Raw genomic sequence first — 14,288 nt, 5'->3', positions numbered from 1 at the left:
GTTTTGAGTAATGTGCCAGGCTGGGAGTTTTTAAAAGCCTCAGGAATCTTTTGCAGGTGTTTAGAGTTAATTAGTTGATTCAGATGATTAGGTTAATAGCTCGTTTAGAGAACCTATTTATGATATGCTAATTTTTTGAGATAGGAATTTTGGGTTTTCATGAGCTGTATGCCAAAATCATCAATATTAAAACAATAAAAGGCTTGAACTACTTCAGTTGTGTGTAATGAATCTAACATGTATGAAAGTCTAATGTTTATCAGTACATTACAGAAAATAATGAACTTTATCACAATATGCTAATTTTTTGAAAAGGACCTGTATTTGTTCGACATGTTGTATGGGAGACCCATCAGTTTTTTGAAGCCTCTCTGTTTCCATACTGCTCCAAACAGATGACATACACCATGGGCATAACATGCATATACAGATAGCTAAACATTGAGAGAAGATGACGGGTTGACTTCAATGACCACTCTGGTAAGTTTAGGTAAGTATTCTCTTTACTTGACTTCGTTAGGTGTAATCATGTAGTTCAATCTCCGTTACATTCTTTTTCTTTCTCTCTTATTTTTGTGAAACTGCAATCAATACAAAAAGAAGATGCTTACTTAACAAATTACTGTATTTTGTTACTTTTATACAATGTTTAAATTAACATCCGTGAAATACAGCAATGCTAGTTATAGCGATCTCTTGAGAACACAATAGTGTACATGTGAAAACGCTATCAGTGTGTATATATAGGCTGTTTGTACCTTTGCTAATTGACATGCTCGCAAGAGCTTTTAATTTTGGTACTTGAGCAGAGCAAAGCTGTACACAATGTTATGATATTACAGGCACAATTTCGTCCTTGTCCTTCTTTATTACTGAATATCCTGTAAGGTTTCCTAAATGATCTCTAAAGCTAAAAGCATCTATGATGTAAATGACTGCTGCCTCAGATTTGTGTAGACTCAATATCTGGTTGTAGCCCCAATTTACATAATGCATCGCTTCCTAACAAATTGGGAGAAGTCTGGTTTGATAGAAGAATGGGTATGGTTACATATTTGTGTTTAGTTAAGCTAAATATCTCTTTTTTCCATTTTTTTTTTTTTTTTTTGGTTTCACATCTGATCTTGTTTGTTTTTCTTCTAACTCTACTTGTCCCTCCATTTGCATTTGCCAACAAACTCTCTTGTTTAGTCTGTTTTTAGGAAGGTTAAAACATTGGTGTTCAATATTGTTTCAGAAAAGCAAACAGTTGAATTTTGAAATTTAAACTTTATTTGGTAGGTTTCTTTTTATAAAAAACAGAAATACTAAAACAAACTACCACTTTAATTCAGCAAATCATCCACTGACTGTAATGTGAATTGTAATGCATCTACCTGTTGGTGAGGCTGCGAAGCTGGAAAACACAGAGCGGAATCAGACGATATTAAGCGGAGTGGGAACAAAATGCTTTGAGCTAGAGTAGTGGTGGGGGGTTGGTGAAAGGGGCACCTCAGCCCGATAAGGTAGAGGGGCAGTGGCTCTAGCCACCGGACCACCCCCCTGTGCACGGCCCTGAAGTGTCCCCTCCGTTTCTTGTAGTTCTCTTCTTCCATTTGTTTGAAAGCTTGTTTGAAAGTTCTTTACACAATGGATATTTTAATCCTAGTATTTCCACCAGAGTGGCTGCCATAATTATTCCTGTAGTGTAACATTCACTTTTATACCTAGTAATTATTATACCACATGCATGTTCACATTTCCTAATATATTATTATTATAAAGTAAATTTATATTCTAATTTATGATCACTTAACATCCAAAAGTGGCAAACAAACTAATTCTTTTTTTTTTTTTTTTCCTTTCTTGAATTATTTTATCAGCAATTAAAATTAGATGTTTTATTAATTATTTTAACTTATAGGACATAAACCTATATCTTAATTATAATCTACAGTCTGAACTGCATTAATCCATCTCCTAAATATTCTCCCCATCTGAGTTTCACAATATATGTATTTAAGTATCTACTAATATTCTACAATACCAAAATCCCGATACAGTCTTTATTTTTTTAACAGTTTTTCTAAATACATTTATTCATTCCAGTCCCTTTATTATAGGGCTCATACATTCATCTCTGTCCCTTTATATTTTAGGGCTCATACGTTCTTCCACTCTGCCTGGTCCAACTTAAGTGACAATCTAGGAGGGGTGTGCACCTTTTGCCCACCCAAATACATAGCTTATTGTCTTATACAACCAAGATCACAGACAAAGACACTGACACACACCTTGACACAGACTACACAGCACTGCACTCCTCTTGAGTGACCTTAGTTCTACGCGCTCTTTCACTGATACACTTGCACAACCCAGTAAAAAAGCACCACTCTGCAGGATTTTTGCCTACCTGCGCAGACCTCTGTAACTTCCTCTCAATTTGTGGTGGCTTCCTCCACTTCTGTGAGAAATCACTCTTGTGGTTTTGATGCCAGAAGATCAGAGACAATGAAGCTGAAAAACTTTGCAGAGAATCTCCCAAGTCTGTGTCTGCACACTCTTTCATAATTATGTTGGCTTGGAGAAGCCAACATATTGTTATGCTATTTAAACTTATTATTATTATTAAACTTCTTCTGAGACTAAAATTCTATACGCTACTCCTCCTAGAGCTTTAAGGCTACAAGCCCCAAACTCGGCGGAGCCCTGGGCCCTGGTCACCAAAGTGTTGCTATATCTTTTTGGAATGATCAGACTTACAGTTGATTTAATATTAATTTTTTTACATGAAAAATTTCTATGGGATTTCAATGGGCTGAGAAAAAATGCGCCATCTAAAGGCGCAATACCTCTCCACTGAAGAGGCGGGACTCAAACCTCTTGCTTACAGTCACTCTGAAATCGGTGGAAATACAAATAAATACCGCCTTAAAAATTCAAATATTACAGCGATTTAACTCTAAATACCCATTAGAACATATCAACAGCTAAATTCAGTGGTTTGTGAGTAGTTCTTGTAAAAGAAAAGCTCGCACCCTTCAGCGCTTGTACAAGCCGTCAGCACTAGGCTTCTCTCTCTCTCGACATGTGCTCACAAACAACATAAATTGCACGAATTAGAACGCCTTTAAAATAAATATATTTCAGCGATTTGTTTGTAAATACCCATTAGAACACATCAACAAATCAGCCTTTTGTGATCTGTTTTATTTCAAAGTTAAAGCACTGTCTTCAGCAAATGTTTTATACAGACGAGCTTTCACGGCTCGGAGCTAACTTACCCGACTGAGAATTATGACTGCACGTCTTTTAAAAGCATTTAAATAAAAACACTCCAGCGATCCAACACAATAAATATACAAGAATATTTTAAAGAACTACCTTAGCTGCAAATGAGCTTTTCAGTTTCACAAACGAACATGTTACCGAGCTGAGACTTACTTTCACTTTGATTTCGGTGGAAAATGCATATAAATAACGCCTTTAAAATTACAATATTCCAGCCATTTAATTGTAAATACCCATTAGAACACATCAAGACCTGAATTCAGCTGTTTGAGCGAATTTATTGAAACCCCTAAGCATTTCCTTCACCGCGTACAGATTGCTTTCAACGAGTTTACATGGATACGAACGACATAATTTGCACAAATTTGACCGCCTTTAAAATTACATTGCAGCGATTTAATTCAGTCCACCCATTAGAAAATATCAACAGCTAAATGCAGTTGTTTGTGACTATTTTTTTTTCATACAGAAAGCGCTGCATTCAGCAGTGTGTTAGACATGAGCTCCGAGATGTCCGACTGAGAATTATACATGACTGCACGTCTTTTAAAGGCATTTAAATAAAAACACTCCAGCGATTCAACACAATAAATATAGAAGAATTTTTTAAAGACCTGCATTGGGTGCAAATGACGTTTTTCATAGGCTTAACTAACATGAGGTGCACGGCTGCATTTATGTGTCTGTTAACAAAGACATCATTTGCACGTCTTTTAAAGGTATTTTAATACAAACACTCCAGCGATTAAACACAATAATTGTAGAGTAATATATTACACAGCTTAAATGCTTGCTTATTAATGCTTTTAGGCTCAACCGCACAGCAACGCTTTCAAGCACGCGCTGCACACTTGTTGTATGGCAAGCCGTTTTAACCTAAAATACACATAAATCCACTATGGCAAGCTGTTTTAACCTAAAATATACTAAGCATTACTTATCGTAATAGCATTTTTACTAGCAACAATTCAATCAGAGAGCTCTAAGTGTTCTGGGCTGGACCTTTTGCCCGAAGGCTGCCCGGTTTGCTTCTCCAAGCCAACATTTAAAGTTTGTCATCGAACTTTAGCTTCTAGTTAACATAACTTTCCTTAAGGTGTGTTCAACATAGTCATTCTATACCCATACAATGTATATGTTTTTCTCAGGAAACGTGTTCATAATAGCAGAATAACACATTACACTTTTATACGGGCCTCCTTATATACAAGAGACACACATTTATAATAGTAGATTCCATTCATGGTTATATTCACATTGATTATACTTGTTTAATTCATATTTTAAATATAAACAGTAACAGGCTTGATTTACTGATGCATTAACAGCAATGAATTATTTTAAAACAAATAACATCTGACATGAATCATTACATATCAGAAACCACTGATCACAGATCGGGCATTAGAATGAACACTGCTAATTACATGTTTGTGGCATTACTGTCAGGTCCAAATATTACAGTAAAAGTCTGTTTGCAGAAACTGCAACCAACAAATCCAGAGTGAAATGTACTGAACAAACAAACAATGCACTGCTGAGATATCCACATACTGTAAAAACTATATACTTTCTATATAGCACTTTGCTAGTATTAGGATCCTTTGTAAGGCTATGTTATTTTTTTAGTCCAGTGATCTTGTATGGCTCACTAAGGTGGGCTTTTACTATGTACTATGATGTCAAAATCTGAAACGAGTCATTGGTTGGTTTCAATAAAAGCTGTTTAGCAGTCCAGTCCATAAACACAGTTCAGTGTTGGCTCCAGCCCTTGAGCACAGTCTAGAATCTGCTCCACACAGCTAAGGAAAGAGGTCACAGTGCTGCCAAATCCAGTGGTTCAGAGCTGCTAAGTCTGGTAGTTTCAACACATCAGAATCAGCTGATCCCAGAATTAACCAAGAAGACTGTCCCTGAATCCCTTGCCTGTTTTGTGTTGGCCACAAAGGTCATTCCTGAGGTCCCTGCATTGTAAGGCTAAATGCAACTCATACAATCATTTATAGTTATAAATATAAATATGTACATACAAATAATTAACCTGCAGCATGTATAATGCCTTGTGTAATTCATCTATTTTTTTGCAAACAAATAGTTGAATTAGGTCTTGTGCCCTAGCTCACACACTACCCTGCTGAAAAAAACAGCATATGCTGGTTAGGTATGTTTTGGTACTGGGATGCTGGTTTTAGCTGGTTTATGCTGGTCCCTTGCTGGTTTATGCTGGTTTATGCTGGTCCTTAGCTGGTTAATGCTGTTTTTTTTTCAGCAGGGTATCCACCCTAAATAGTATGTGGAATTATTAGTTGCTTGTTTTGTACTGAATTAGGTACTGTCTGAGACACAGCCTGTGAATCATTTAAAACTTTATTGCAAGTTTAAGAAATAATCTAAAATCTGTTGTATTGTTCTCAAATAAAAAACACCTGTGTTGATCGAAAATGTATTCACAAGGTTGCTTCATTGTATATCATTGACAAAACATAATCCAATACAAAAACATAATCCCAACATGATATAAATATCACCCAGCCTTTGTCATGACAATTTTCACAAAACACTGACCAGTGATTAGCAGTATGTTTTATTGTACTTATTGTCAACTGCATAGATGTGATAATTTATGTTGAGTCTTATGTAATCCCTCTTTATGGTTTTAGAATAAAGCCAGAGGATGCTATGGACTTTGGTGTTTCGCTTCTCTTTTATGGCCTGTACTATGGCGTACTTGGTCGGGATTTTGCAGAAATGTGTGCAGATTTTATGGCATCCACAGTTGGGGTAAGAGCTTAAACTTTACTTAAACCAATGGAAAAAACAGTACATTGCATTTACTTGCATTTTCATTTGTCTGAGCACTCACAGGCTGTTTTCTTTTGAAAATCACACTTTGATTTCTTTTGTATAACTTGGTCTGACCTCACGTTCGATTTCACCCCCTCACCAAGCTCACAAAACTGACAGCTTTCACTTTTTTCACTCTCTTCTTTTAGCTTTGCTATGAAATCATAACACACATACAGCACTACAAAAAAAAAAAAAAAAAAAGCTATGATGATCCAAACTTTGTATTTTATTTAACAGGGTTAATGCAAAGCTGGAAATATCCACACATTTTTATATTGATTTCTAAGGCTGAATTTATAGCTTCTAAAAGAAATAGAAATTTACATTTAAAATACTGTTCTGTACTTATTTTGTAAAAATCATCAATATGTTGTATCTGCTATAAATTTGACAGGAAAACCTGATTTACTGATTTGTTGTTTCAGTATTACAGTGCATCTGGAATGCCCACTAAGCACCTGTCAGACAGCATCTGTGCTGTCTGTGGTCAGCCAATCCTTGTGGATGTGAGTGAAGAGGGAATAATAGAGAACACCTACAGACTCTCCTGCAACCATGTGTATCCTTTACTATTTTTACAGTTGTGTTGATTTGTCATGTTTGCAAGCTCCCGGGTTTGTAGAGAGTTAGAAAAGTTTGGAAAATGCTGATTTTTAACTTTAGTTTAAAATGTAATTGAGTTTTGATTATTGTCCTTCAAAATACTTGACATTGAAAGTAACAACAGGATTTCCACTAGAGAATGTCAGGCCCTCATGCCACCCTCATAAACAGTTGCACACCAGGAGCATGCTGGAGATAATTTTGTATGGCTCTGGTAGGGCTCCTCCTGTTCCTTCTTGCACAAGAAAGCAGATACCGGTCCTGCTGCGATTTGTTGCACTTCTACAGCCTTGTCCAGCTCTGCTCATGTAATTGCCCATTTTCTGGTATCTTCTCAGTGCTCTTGAAACTGTGCTATGAGACGCACTAAACCTCCTTGAAATAGCACATATAGAAGTGCCATCCTGGAAAAGCTGGAATTTTGATTTTTCACAACTTGTTTCATACATTTTCCTGTGAGAGTAAACTTCTGTGCTAGTCTTATGAATGTGCATTCATGCACAGAGACCAATAGCCAAGTCAGAATATTCATTAAATAATATGTACAATTTCAGTTTGTTTCTCACTAATCTCTTTCATATACCCCCAGAACCCTTGGAATGTATGATACAAATTAATGTGTGTATGCACGCATTGTGAATTAGCCGAAAAGTTTTCATTAAAGTTTGAATGTGCGCATTAATCTTAATAATCTATGTAATAATTACTGGATAATACCAACTGATATTTGCACTAATAATCGGTTGATTATAAATTTTACACATTTTCTCTCTTTTTACTGACATAATCCATTTCTCTCTATTTTTTGTTTAGCAATGGGAATGCAATTGTGGATTACTTTATTTTTGTTTCATTTTCTTACTAATTTAATTTAAGTAGTTTTCTTTTGCTATTGGAGCAGTTGCATACAATATTTGCTATGATCTTCCATTTATATATCAGTTCATCCTACTGTAGTTTACTTCTTAGCTATTTTTGCATATAATGCATTTGATTGCATCTGGCATGTACACTAGATGCACACATTTGTTTCCTTAACATTTTTTTTCTCAGATTCCATGAGTTTTGCATACGTGGCTGGTGCATTGTTGGTAAGAAGCAGACGTGTCCATACTGCAAAGAAAAAGTTGACCTTAAAAGAATGTTTAGTAACCCGTATCCTTCATTGCCCTCCAAAACACTCAAATCAGGCTTTTCAATATACAAATCACCATAGTTTACCATGGATTTACTCTAGTAACACTAACTACACCATTGGTCTCAAACGCAATTCCTGGAGGGCTACAGCTTTGCACAGTTTTGCTCCAACCCTAATCAAAACTGTGCAGAGCTGTGGCCCTCCAGGAATTGGGTTTGAGACCACTGAACTACACCATGGTATTGGGGAAGAAATGTGGGATTCATATAAAATTGTATTATATTATTAATGTAGACGTATTAAATGTACTAGAGGAGATGGAACATAATTACAGTATTTTTGTGATTAAGATATAATTTAAATATGTTTAGACTACTGTTTTTCATGCAAATAGCTAGAAACCATATAGTTATATTTTTACCATGGTATTGAGGTGCTATATGCGTGGTTTTAACTGTTGTTATCGTGATCTAAATGTATGCTATTATGGAAGACCAGTGGTTAATGTAAAGGAATCCTTGATAATGATATACTTTTTAACTTTATTTAGGGTGTATAGTTTGTTTGAGCATAAACACCGTCTGCAAAGTTACAACGCAAAGTTCAATGCAAAGGGAGATATTTTCTTTTACAGAATTTTCTTTTTAAGGCCAACAACAAACGGCTGGTAGGGACTACAACAAGCTTCTTCCTGGGTTTGTGAAAGGAACCCTAAATTTAAAACACGCAAAACAAAGGGGATGAGGCCACGTTACTGTTATAAAATACTGTTATACAATAAACAGTTCCTCTACAATAATGTTACAATGCAATAATATATTAAAATTAAAATTAGTATATTAAAAGATAACATAAACAGTAGTTGCATTTACAAATAACAGCAAATCTAAAAAGTGTGAGGCAATTACAAATGAGAGGAACACACCATTCTGAAACGTCCTTTAAAAGTTGGGCTTGCATAGGTTCTGCTCGATACTGTCAAATGTGTGCATTTCAAAGACACAAAGTATTATACTATTATTAATGTTAATAAGCCTGCACTGCAAGCTGTGCTGAAGTTACTCGTCATCAAAGTCAGGCAACACATACCTGTTTTTATGATCTAAAAACTATTTTTTATTAAAGCATGCAGAAACTAAAAATAAATGTTTCTATTAAAGATATTTATTTTGTTAAGGCAAAATGACTGGAAAGTGTAAGTAATTGAAAAACGCGAAGTGTTTGCCTTGTCCATAAAGAATAATTTAAAACCACATTTAACGGCCAGGCAAGTAAAGAAAAAAGATTGAAAATTTTTAGGATAATTATCGATATCGACTGATATGAAAATTTTTGAGATAATTTTCTTGGCCATTTTGCCCAGCCCTACATGGAAGATACCTCAAGTAGATATTTGTAAATGCTTTTTATGTTGCTCCTATTGTATATATATCGGGGTGGCGAACGTCGGTCCTGGAGAGCCGCAGCCCTGCAGAGTTTTTCTTCAACCCTAATCAAACAAGATTAGGGAACAAGCTAATCAAGGTCTGAAGTGTTGATTGGAAGCTTGGAATCTTTTGTATATAAACATTTCTTTAGTCCTGCAATGCTTAGAGTAAAGCAGAAAAAAAAAACAATTTCAGTTTTTGTCCCGTTCAAGCTTAGTATTGTGTATGTTATGTCATGCTTTCTCCAGATGTCACAAAGGCCAAAAGTAGCTTTCCACTTTTTTAATAAGCTGGACCTGCTGGTAACTCTTCTTTTTTATTGTTATAGATTTAGCTTATAAAGCAGAATAATTAAAGGAAATGCCTACAATGACCTTTATCAGAGCATTCAGTTGTGTCCTTTACTCTATAGTGAGACAGGGTACTTTCAGGTGGTGTTACAACAAAAACCCTTGCTTCTGTTAGAAACACAATTCTGACAAACCACAGCCATTTGGCTTAAACCATTAGTCAGACTTTTGTGTCAAAACTTTTATTATGGTGTAAATGTTATTTCATTTATACATATAGTTTTTAATCACTGAGAAAGTTTAAGTTAGTGTAAGGTCCACCCATTGTCCCAACGACAGAATCCAACAGCATGGGTGAAGGTGTAATGCGTGTAGGTCTTTTACTTACACTCCTGCCATGTTCACTTAATTTATTAGGATTTAGTTCCAATTTGATCCTAGCTCCATATTTAATCTAACTCCAATTTCAATTTATCATTAAATGTAGGCGGTATTCTTATTTAAAAACTGATCACAAATAATGGTTATGTATTCATTTAGATAGATATTTGATTATTCTGGACGTTCCATACTTTCAACTGTTTGTTCGTTAGGGACTAATCCCTTTAAGTCAGCTCCCACATGCTTGCTTATATAAAAAATGTAGTTTTCATAGTCACGCAGCTGCAACTTGCTAAGTCAGTGATGGATAGAAATCGAAAGGTCCCTTTTGATGTGCCACATGCTCCATTCATTGAGCTTTCAGTTTGACCTATCCTGGACGATTTGCGGTAATACCAGACTCCACCTAATCTACTTATCATAATGATTTCAAAAGAATTGAGAAGAAATCAAATATAACATTTTATGTGTCAGATAAAAATGTACAGTGGGGCAAATAAGTATTTAATACACTGCCGATTTTTCAAGTTTTCCCACCTACAAAGAATGGAGAGATTTGTCATTTTTTATTGTAGGTACACCTCAACTGTGAGAGAAAAAAGAAAAAAAAAAAAAAAGAAAATCACATTGTAAGATTTCTAAATAATCAATTTCCATTTTATTGCATGAAACAAGTATTTGATCACCTACCAACCAGCAAGAATTCTGGCTCTCACAGACCAGACCTTTAGTTCTTTGCCTTTAAGAAGCCCTCATATCCTCCACTTATTACCTGTATTAATTGCACATGTTTGAACTCGTTACCTGTATAAAAGACACCTGTCCACACACTCAATCAGTCAGACTTCAACCTCTCCACTATGGGCAAGACCAAAGAGCTGTCTAAGAACACTAGGGACAAAATTGTAGACCTGCACAAGGCTGGGATGGGCTACAGGACAATAGGCAAACAGCTTGGTGAGAAGGCAACAACTGTTTGCGCAATTATTAGAAAATGAAAGAAATTCAAGATGACTGCCAATCTCCCTCAGACTAGGGCTCCATGCAAGATCTACCCTCGTCGAGTGTCAGTGATCCTGAGAAAGGTAAGGGATCAGCCTAGAACTACAAGGAAGGACCTGGTCATTGACCTGAAGAGAGCTGGGACTGTCATGGATTAAAATCCTGCAGCGCACACAAGGTACCCCTGCTCAAGCCAGCACATGTCCAGGCCCGTTTGAAGTTTGCTAAAGACCATCTGGATGATCCAGAGGAGGCATGGGAGAAGGTCATGTGGTCAGATGAGACCAAAAGAACTTTTTGGTATAAACTCAGCTTGCCGTGTTTGGAGGAAGAACAAGGATGAGTACAATCCCAAGAACACCATCCTAACCGTGAAGCATTGGGTAGGAAACAGCATGCTTTGGGGGTTCTTTTCTGCAAAGGGGACAGGACAACTGAACCTTATTGAGGGGAGGATGGATGGGGTCATATATCGTGAGATTTTGGGCAACAACCTCCTTCCCTCAGTAAGAGCATTGAAGATGGTTTGAGGCTGGGTCTTCCAGCATGGCAATGACCCAAAACACACAGCCAGGGCAGCTAAGGAGTGGCTCTGTAAGAAGCATTTCAAGGTCCTGGAGTGGCCTAGCCAGTCTCCAGACCTGAACCCAATAAAAAAAATCTATGGAGGGAGCTGAAATTTTGCGTAGCGCAGCGACAGCCCTAAAACCTGAAAGATCTGGAGAAGACCTGTATGGAGGAGTGGGTCATAATCCCTTCTGCAGTGTGTGCAAACCTGGTCAAGAATTACAGGAAACGTCTGACCTCTGTAATTGTCTCTCACAGTTGATGTGTAGCTACGATGAAAAATACAGATCTCTTCATTATTTGTAAGTGGGAAAACACGGCAGTGTATCAAATACTTATTTGCCCCAGTGTATCATGTCAATTACATCATTAAACAATGAGAATCCACTTCAGAATTAAATCCAGTTCCAGTTCAGATGAATACATAACATTAATTGTTCAAATATGAATCTAAAAGTTAGAGATACATACCTGACAGCAGAGAGACACACAGCATCATGAGAGTTCTAGTTCAGAGCTACAGAGACTCACACACTGTGTGGGAATAGTTTGCTTACAGAATCCAACCTGACTGTATTGCCACTTTACTTATGTATCCCGACCAGAACAAAGAAATCTTAAAATTAGTTGTAAAAACATAAAATACCTTTTGGTTTGTCTGGGGAAAAAAATTGTCACACCTGGCCAAAAATGGGAAACCATTCTCAGCAGAGACCATGAGTGAGACGCCTGAGCAGCAGAACCGAATTCCTCAAAAGTTTTCAAGCTTTCTCATATTAAAAGTGACTGCTAAAGTCTTAAGATATAATAACCAAAATATGTAAGTATAGTAACTTGAGTTCTTGACACCTCTAAGTCAACTTTCAGTGACTTGGGCTATATGCCCAGGAGGGAAATAGGGGAAGGAGGGAAGTGGCCTTACATAACTACATTACATGATCATTTTCTAGAATACTGATTTATCACACACATGCTCTAGTTTCTGTGAGAATGTCATTGGTATGCAAGGCATTCATTATAAGACTATGTGCTATGCCACTTGTTTTTAAGCGTTACATTTAATACACTTTATTGTGTTGCTTTTTGTTGAAAATGCATTTTCTTGGTTATCTTGTTTCATGTTTCACACTAATACTTTACCAGGGCTTAACAGTTATCCCAGCTCATAGTTTACCCACCGTTAAAAGTCAATTTTGTGGTGTCAACCTTTGTTTAAAAAAATATTGGATAACCTTTTGACATTTTATTGGTTTCTATGGGCTGACACATAGTTAATTGATAAAAGAAGAAAAAAAAAACAGATTAATACAAACATTAACAAATGCAAAATATGATTAAAGTGTTGTAACCTGCATAATGTTTTTGTTTTTACAATGTAAGCCAGGGGTTGTCAAATCTTACCCTGGAGGGGCAATGCGCTGCAGAGTTTAGCTCCAACCCTGATCAAACTTAACTACATGTGATTCTCTAATGATCCTGAAGACCTTTATTAGCAGGCTCAGGTGTGTTTGATTAGAGCTAAAGTCTGCAGAAAAATGGATCTCGTGGGACAGATTTGAGGATCCCTGATGTAAACCAATCTTAGTTCAGAGTTGTTGTTTTTTTTTTTAGTAATTTAACACCTTAACTCAGTCCTTAGATGGGAGAGACCCCATGTCATGTATGGACAGCTGCTGGACTGGCTGCGCTACCTTGTGGCCTGGCAGCCTATTATCATTGGACTGGTACAAGGCATCAATTACATTCTGGGTTTGGAGTAAAAGCACCAAGCCTAGAGGGACTAGCATTCTTGACTCAATCTGTTGCGAATATATCTTTGGTTTCACTGACACAGGGACACTTTTTCAATGACTGACTCTAATGTGTTTTGCTGTGTTAATATGTCTTCAAAAGAAATTCTATGAGCAGTCTTGATGTTTTTGTTGACATTTTGTGTCAGACATTTGTTTATGGACTTACTTGTATAATGTATAAATTTTGCATACTGTACGTCCAATATGGGCTTTGAAATTTACCTGCACGATTTCCCAAATGCACATAAGAAATAGAAATAATAAAGAAATAGTGTAAATGTGTGTTTACCATGCACATCAACTGTGCACATGCACTCTATTACTGGTGTGAGCTAAGTTATGAAAAAAATAGCCAGCGATAGTGTAATGACAGACACTGCCAGACTTGTTAGGTGGTCAAACGGTCCTTTGCCCATATTCGGTAGGTCTGATGACACACTACTGTATAACCACTGCTGCACACATAAATATACAGTTGGTGATGTTGTGTGCAGACAGACATTACCCTAATGTTAATGGTCTTCCCAACATTATGAAAAAAAGAGTGAAATTAGATTTTATGAACATTTTATGTTTAAATGGTCTGTCATTGACATGCTGATGTAATATTTTTAAATTCCAAAAAGAAAAATAAGTTTACTTAAGCAGAGTTGCATAAATGTATTTATGCCTAAAACAAATGAACAATTTTTCTAGTGGGAATAAAAGAGAATAATATACTTCTGTAAATATGTGGTATCCTATACAAGTTTACATATCAGCCAAATATATTTTGCTTTACAGATGTTTAGATATTTGTTTCTTCTAAGATAAGACAAGGATACTGAGTAGGAAAATGTAGTTTGTTAGCACAGATTGCATTTACAATCTGTATTACCGTATAGCGTAGAAGTTAGAAACAAAACATGGATCGGTTATTTCAGGGAGGCTACAGGGTGGAAATACTTCCACAGACTGTTTGATAAAGGGA

The 14,288-nt window shown here is 36.3% G+C and overlaps 1 protein-coding gene across 1 annotated transcript in view; it reads left to right on the top strand.

Annotated features, from left to right (window-relative positions):
• Window positions 1-13,596, top strand: part of rnf121 (ring finger protein 121) — a 201,151-nt gene extending 187,555 nt beyond the window's left edge. The window contains exons 6-9 of the mRNA XM_073824615.1: window positions 5,931-6,051; window positions 6,543-6,676; window positions 7,774-7,875; window positions 13,165-13,596. Of these exons, the coding sequence (XP_073680716.1) occupies window positions 5,931-6,051; window positions 6,543-6,676; window positions 7,774-7,875; window positions 13,165-13,285 (478 nt within the window). The 3' untranslated portion in view covers window positions 13,286-13,596. The remainder of the gene's footprint in view (window positions 1-5,930; window positions 6,052-6,542; window positions 6,677-7,773; window positions 7,876-13,164) is intronic.
• The last annotated feature ends 692 nt before the right edge of the window (window positions 13,597-14,288 follow it).

This window comes from Garra rufa, chromosome 19, assembly GCF_049309525.1.
Source record: "Garra rufa chromosome 19, GarRuf1.0, whole genome shotgun sequence".
Taxonomy (NCBI): domain Eukaryota; kingdom Metazoa; phylum Chordata; class Actinopteri; order Cypriniformes; family Cyprinidae; genus Garra; species Garra rufa.
This window is presented reverse-complemented; position numbering and strand designations above follow the sequence as displayed.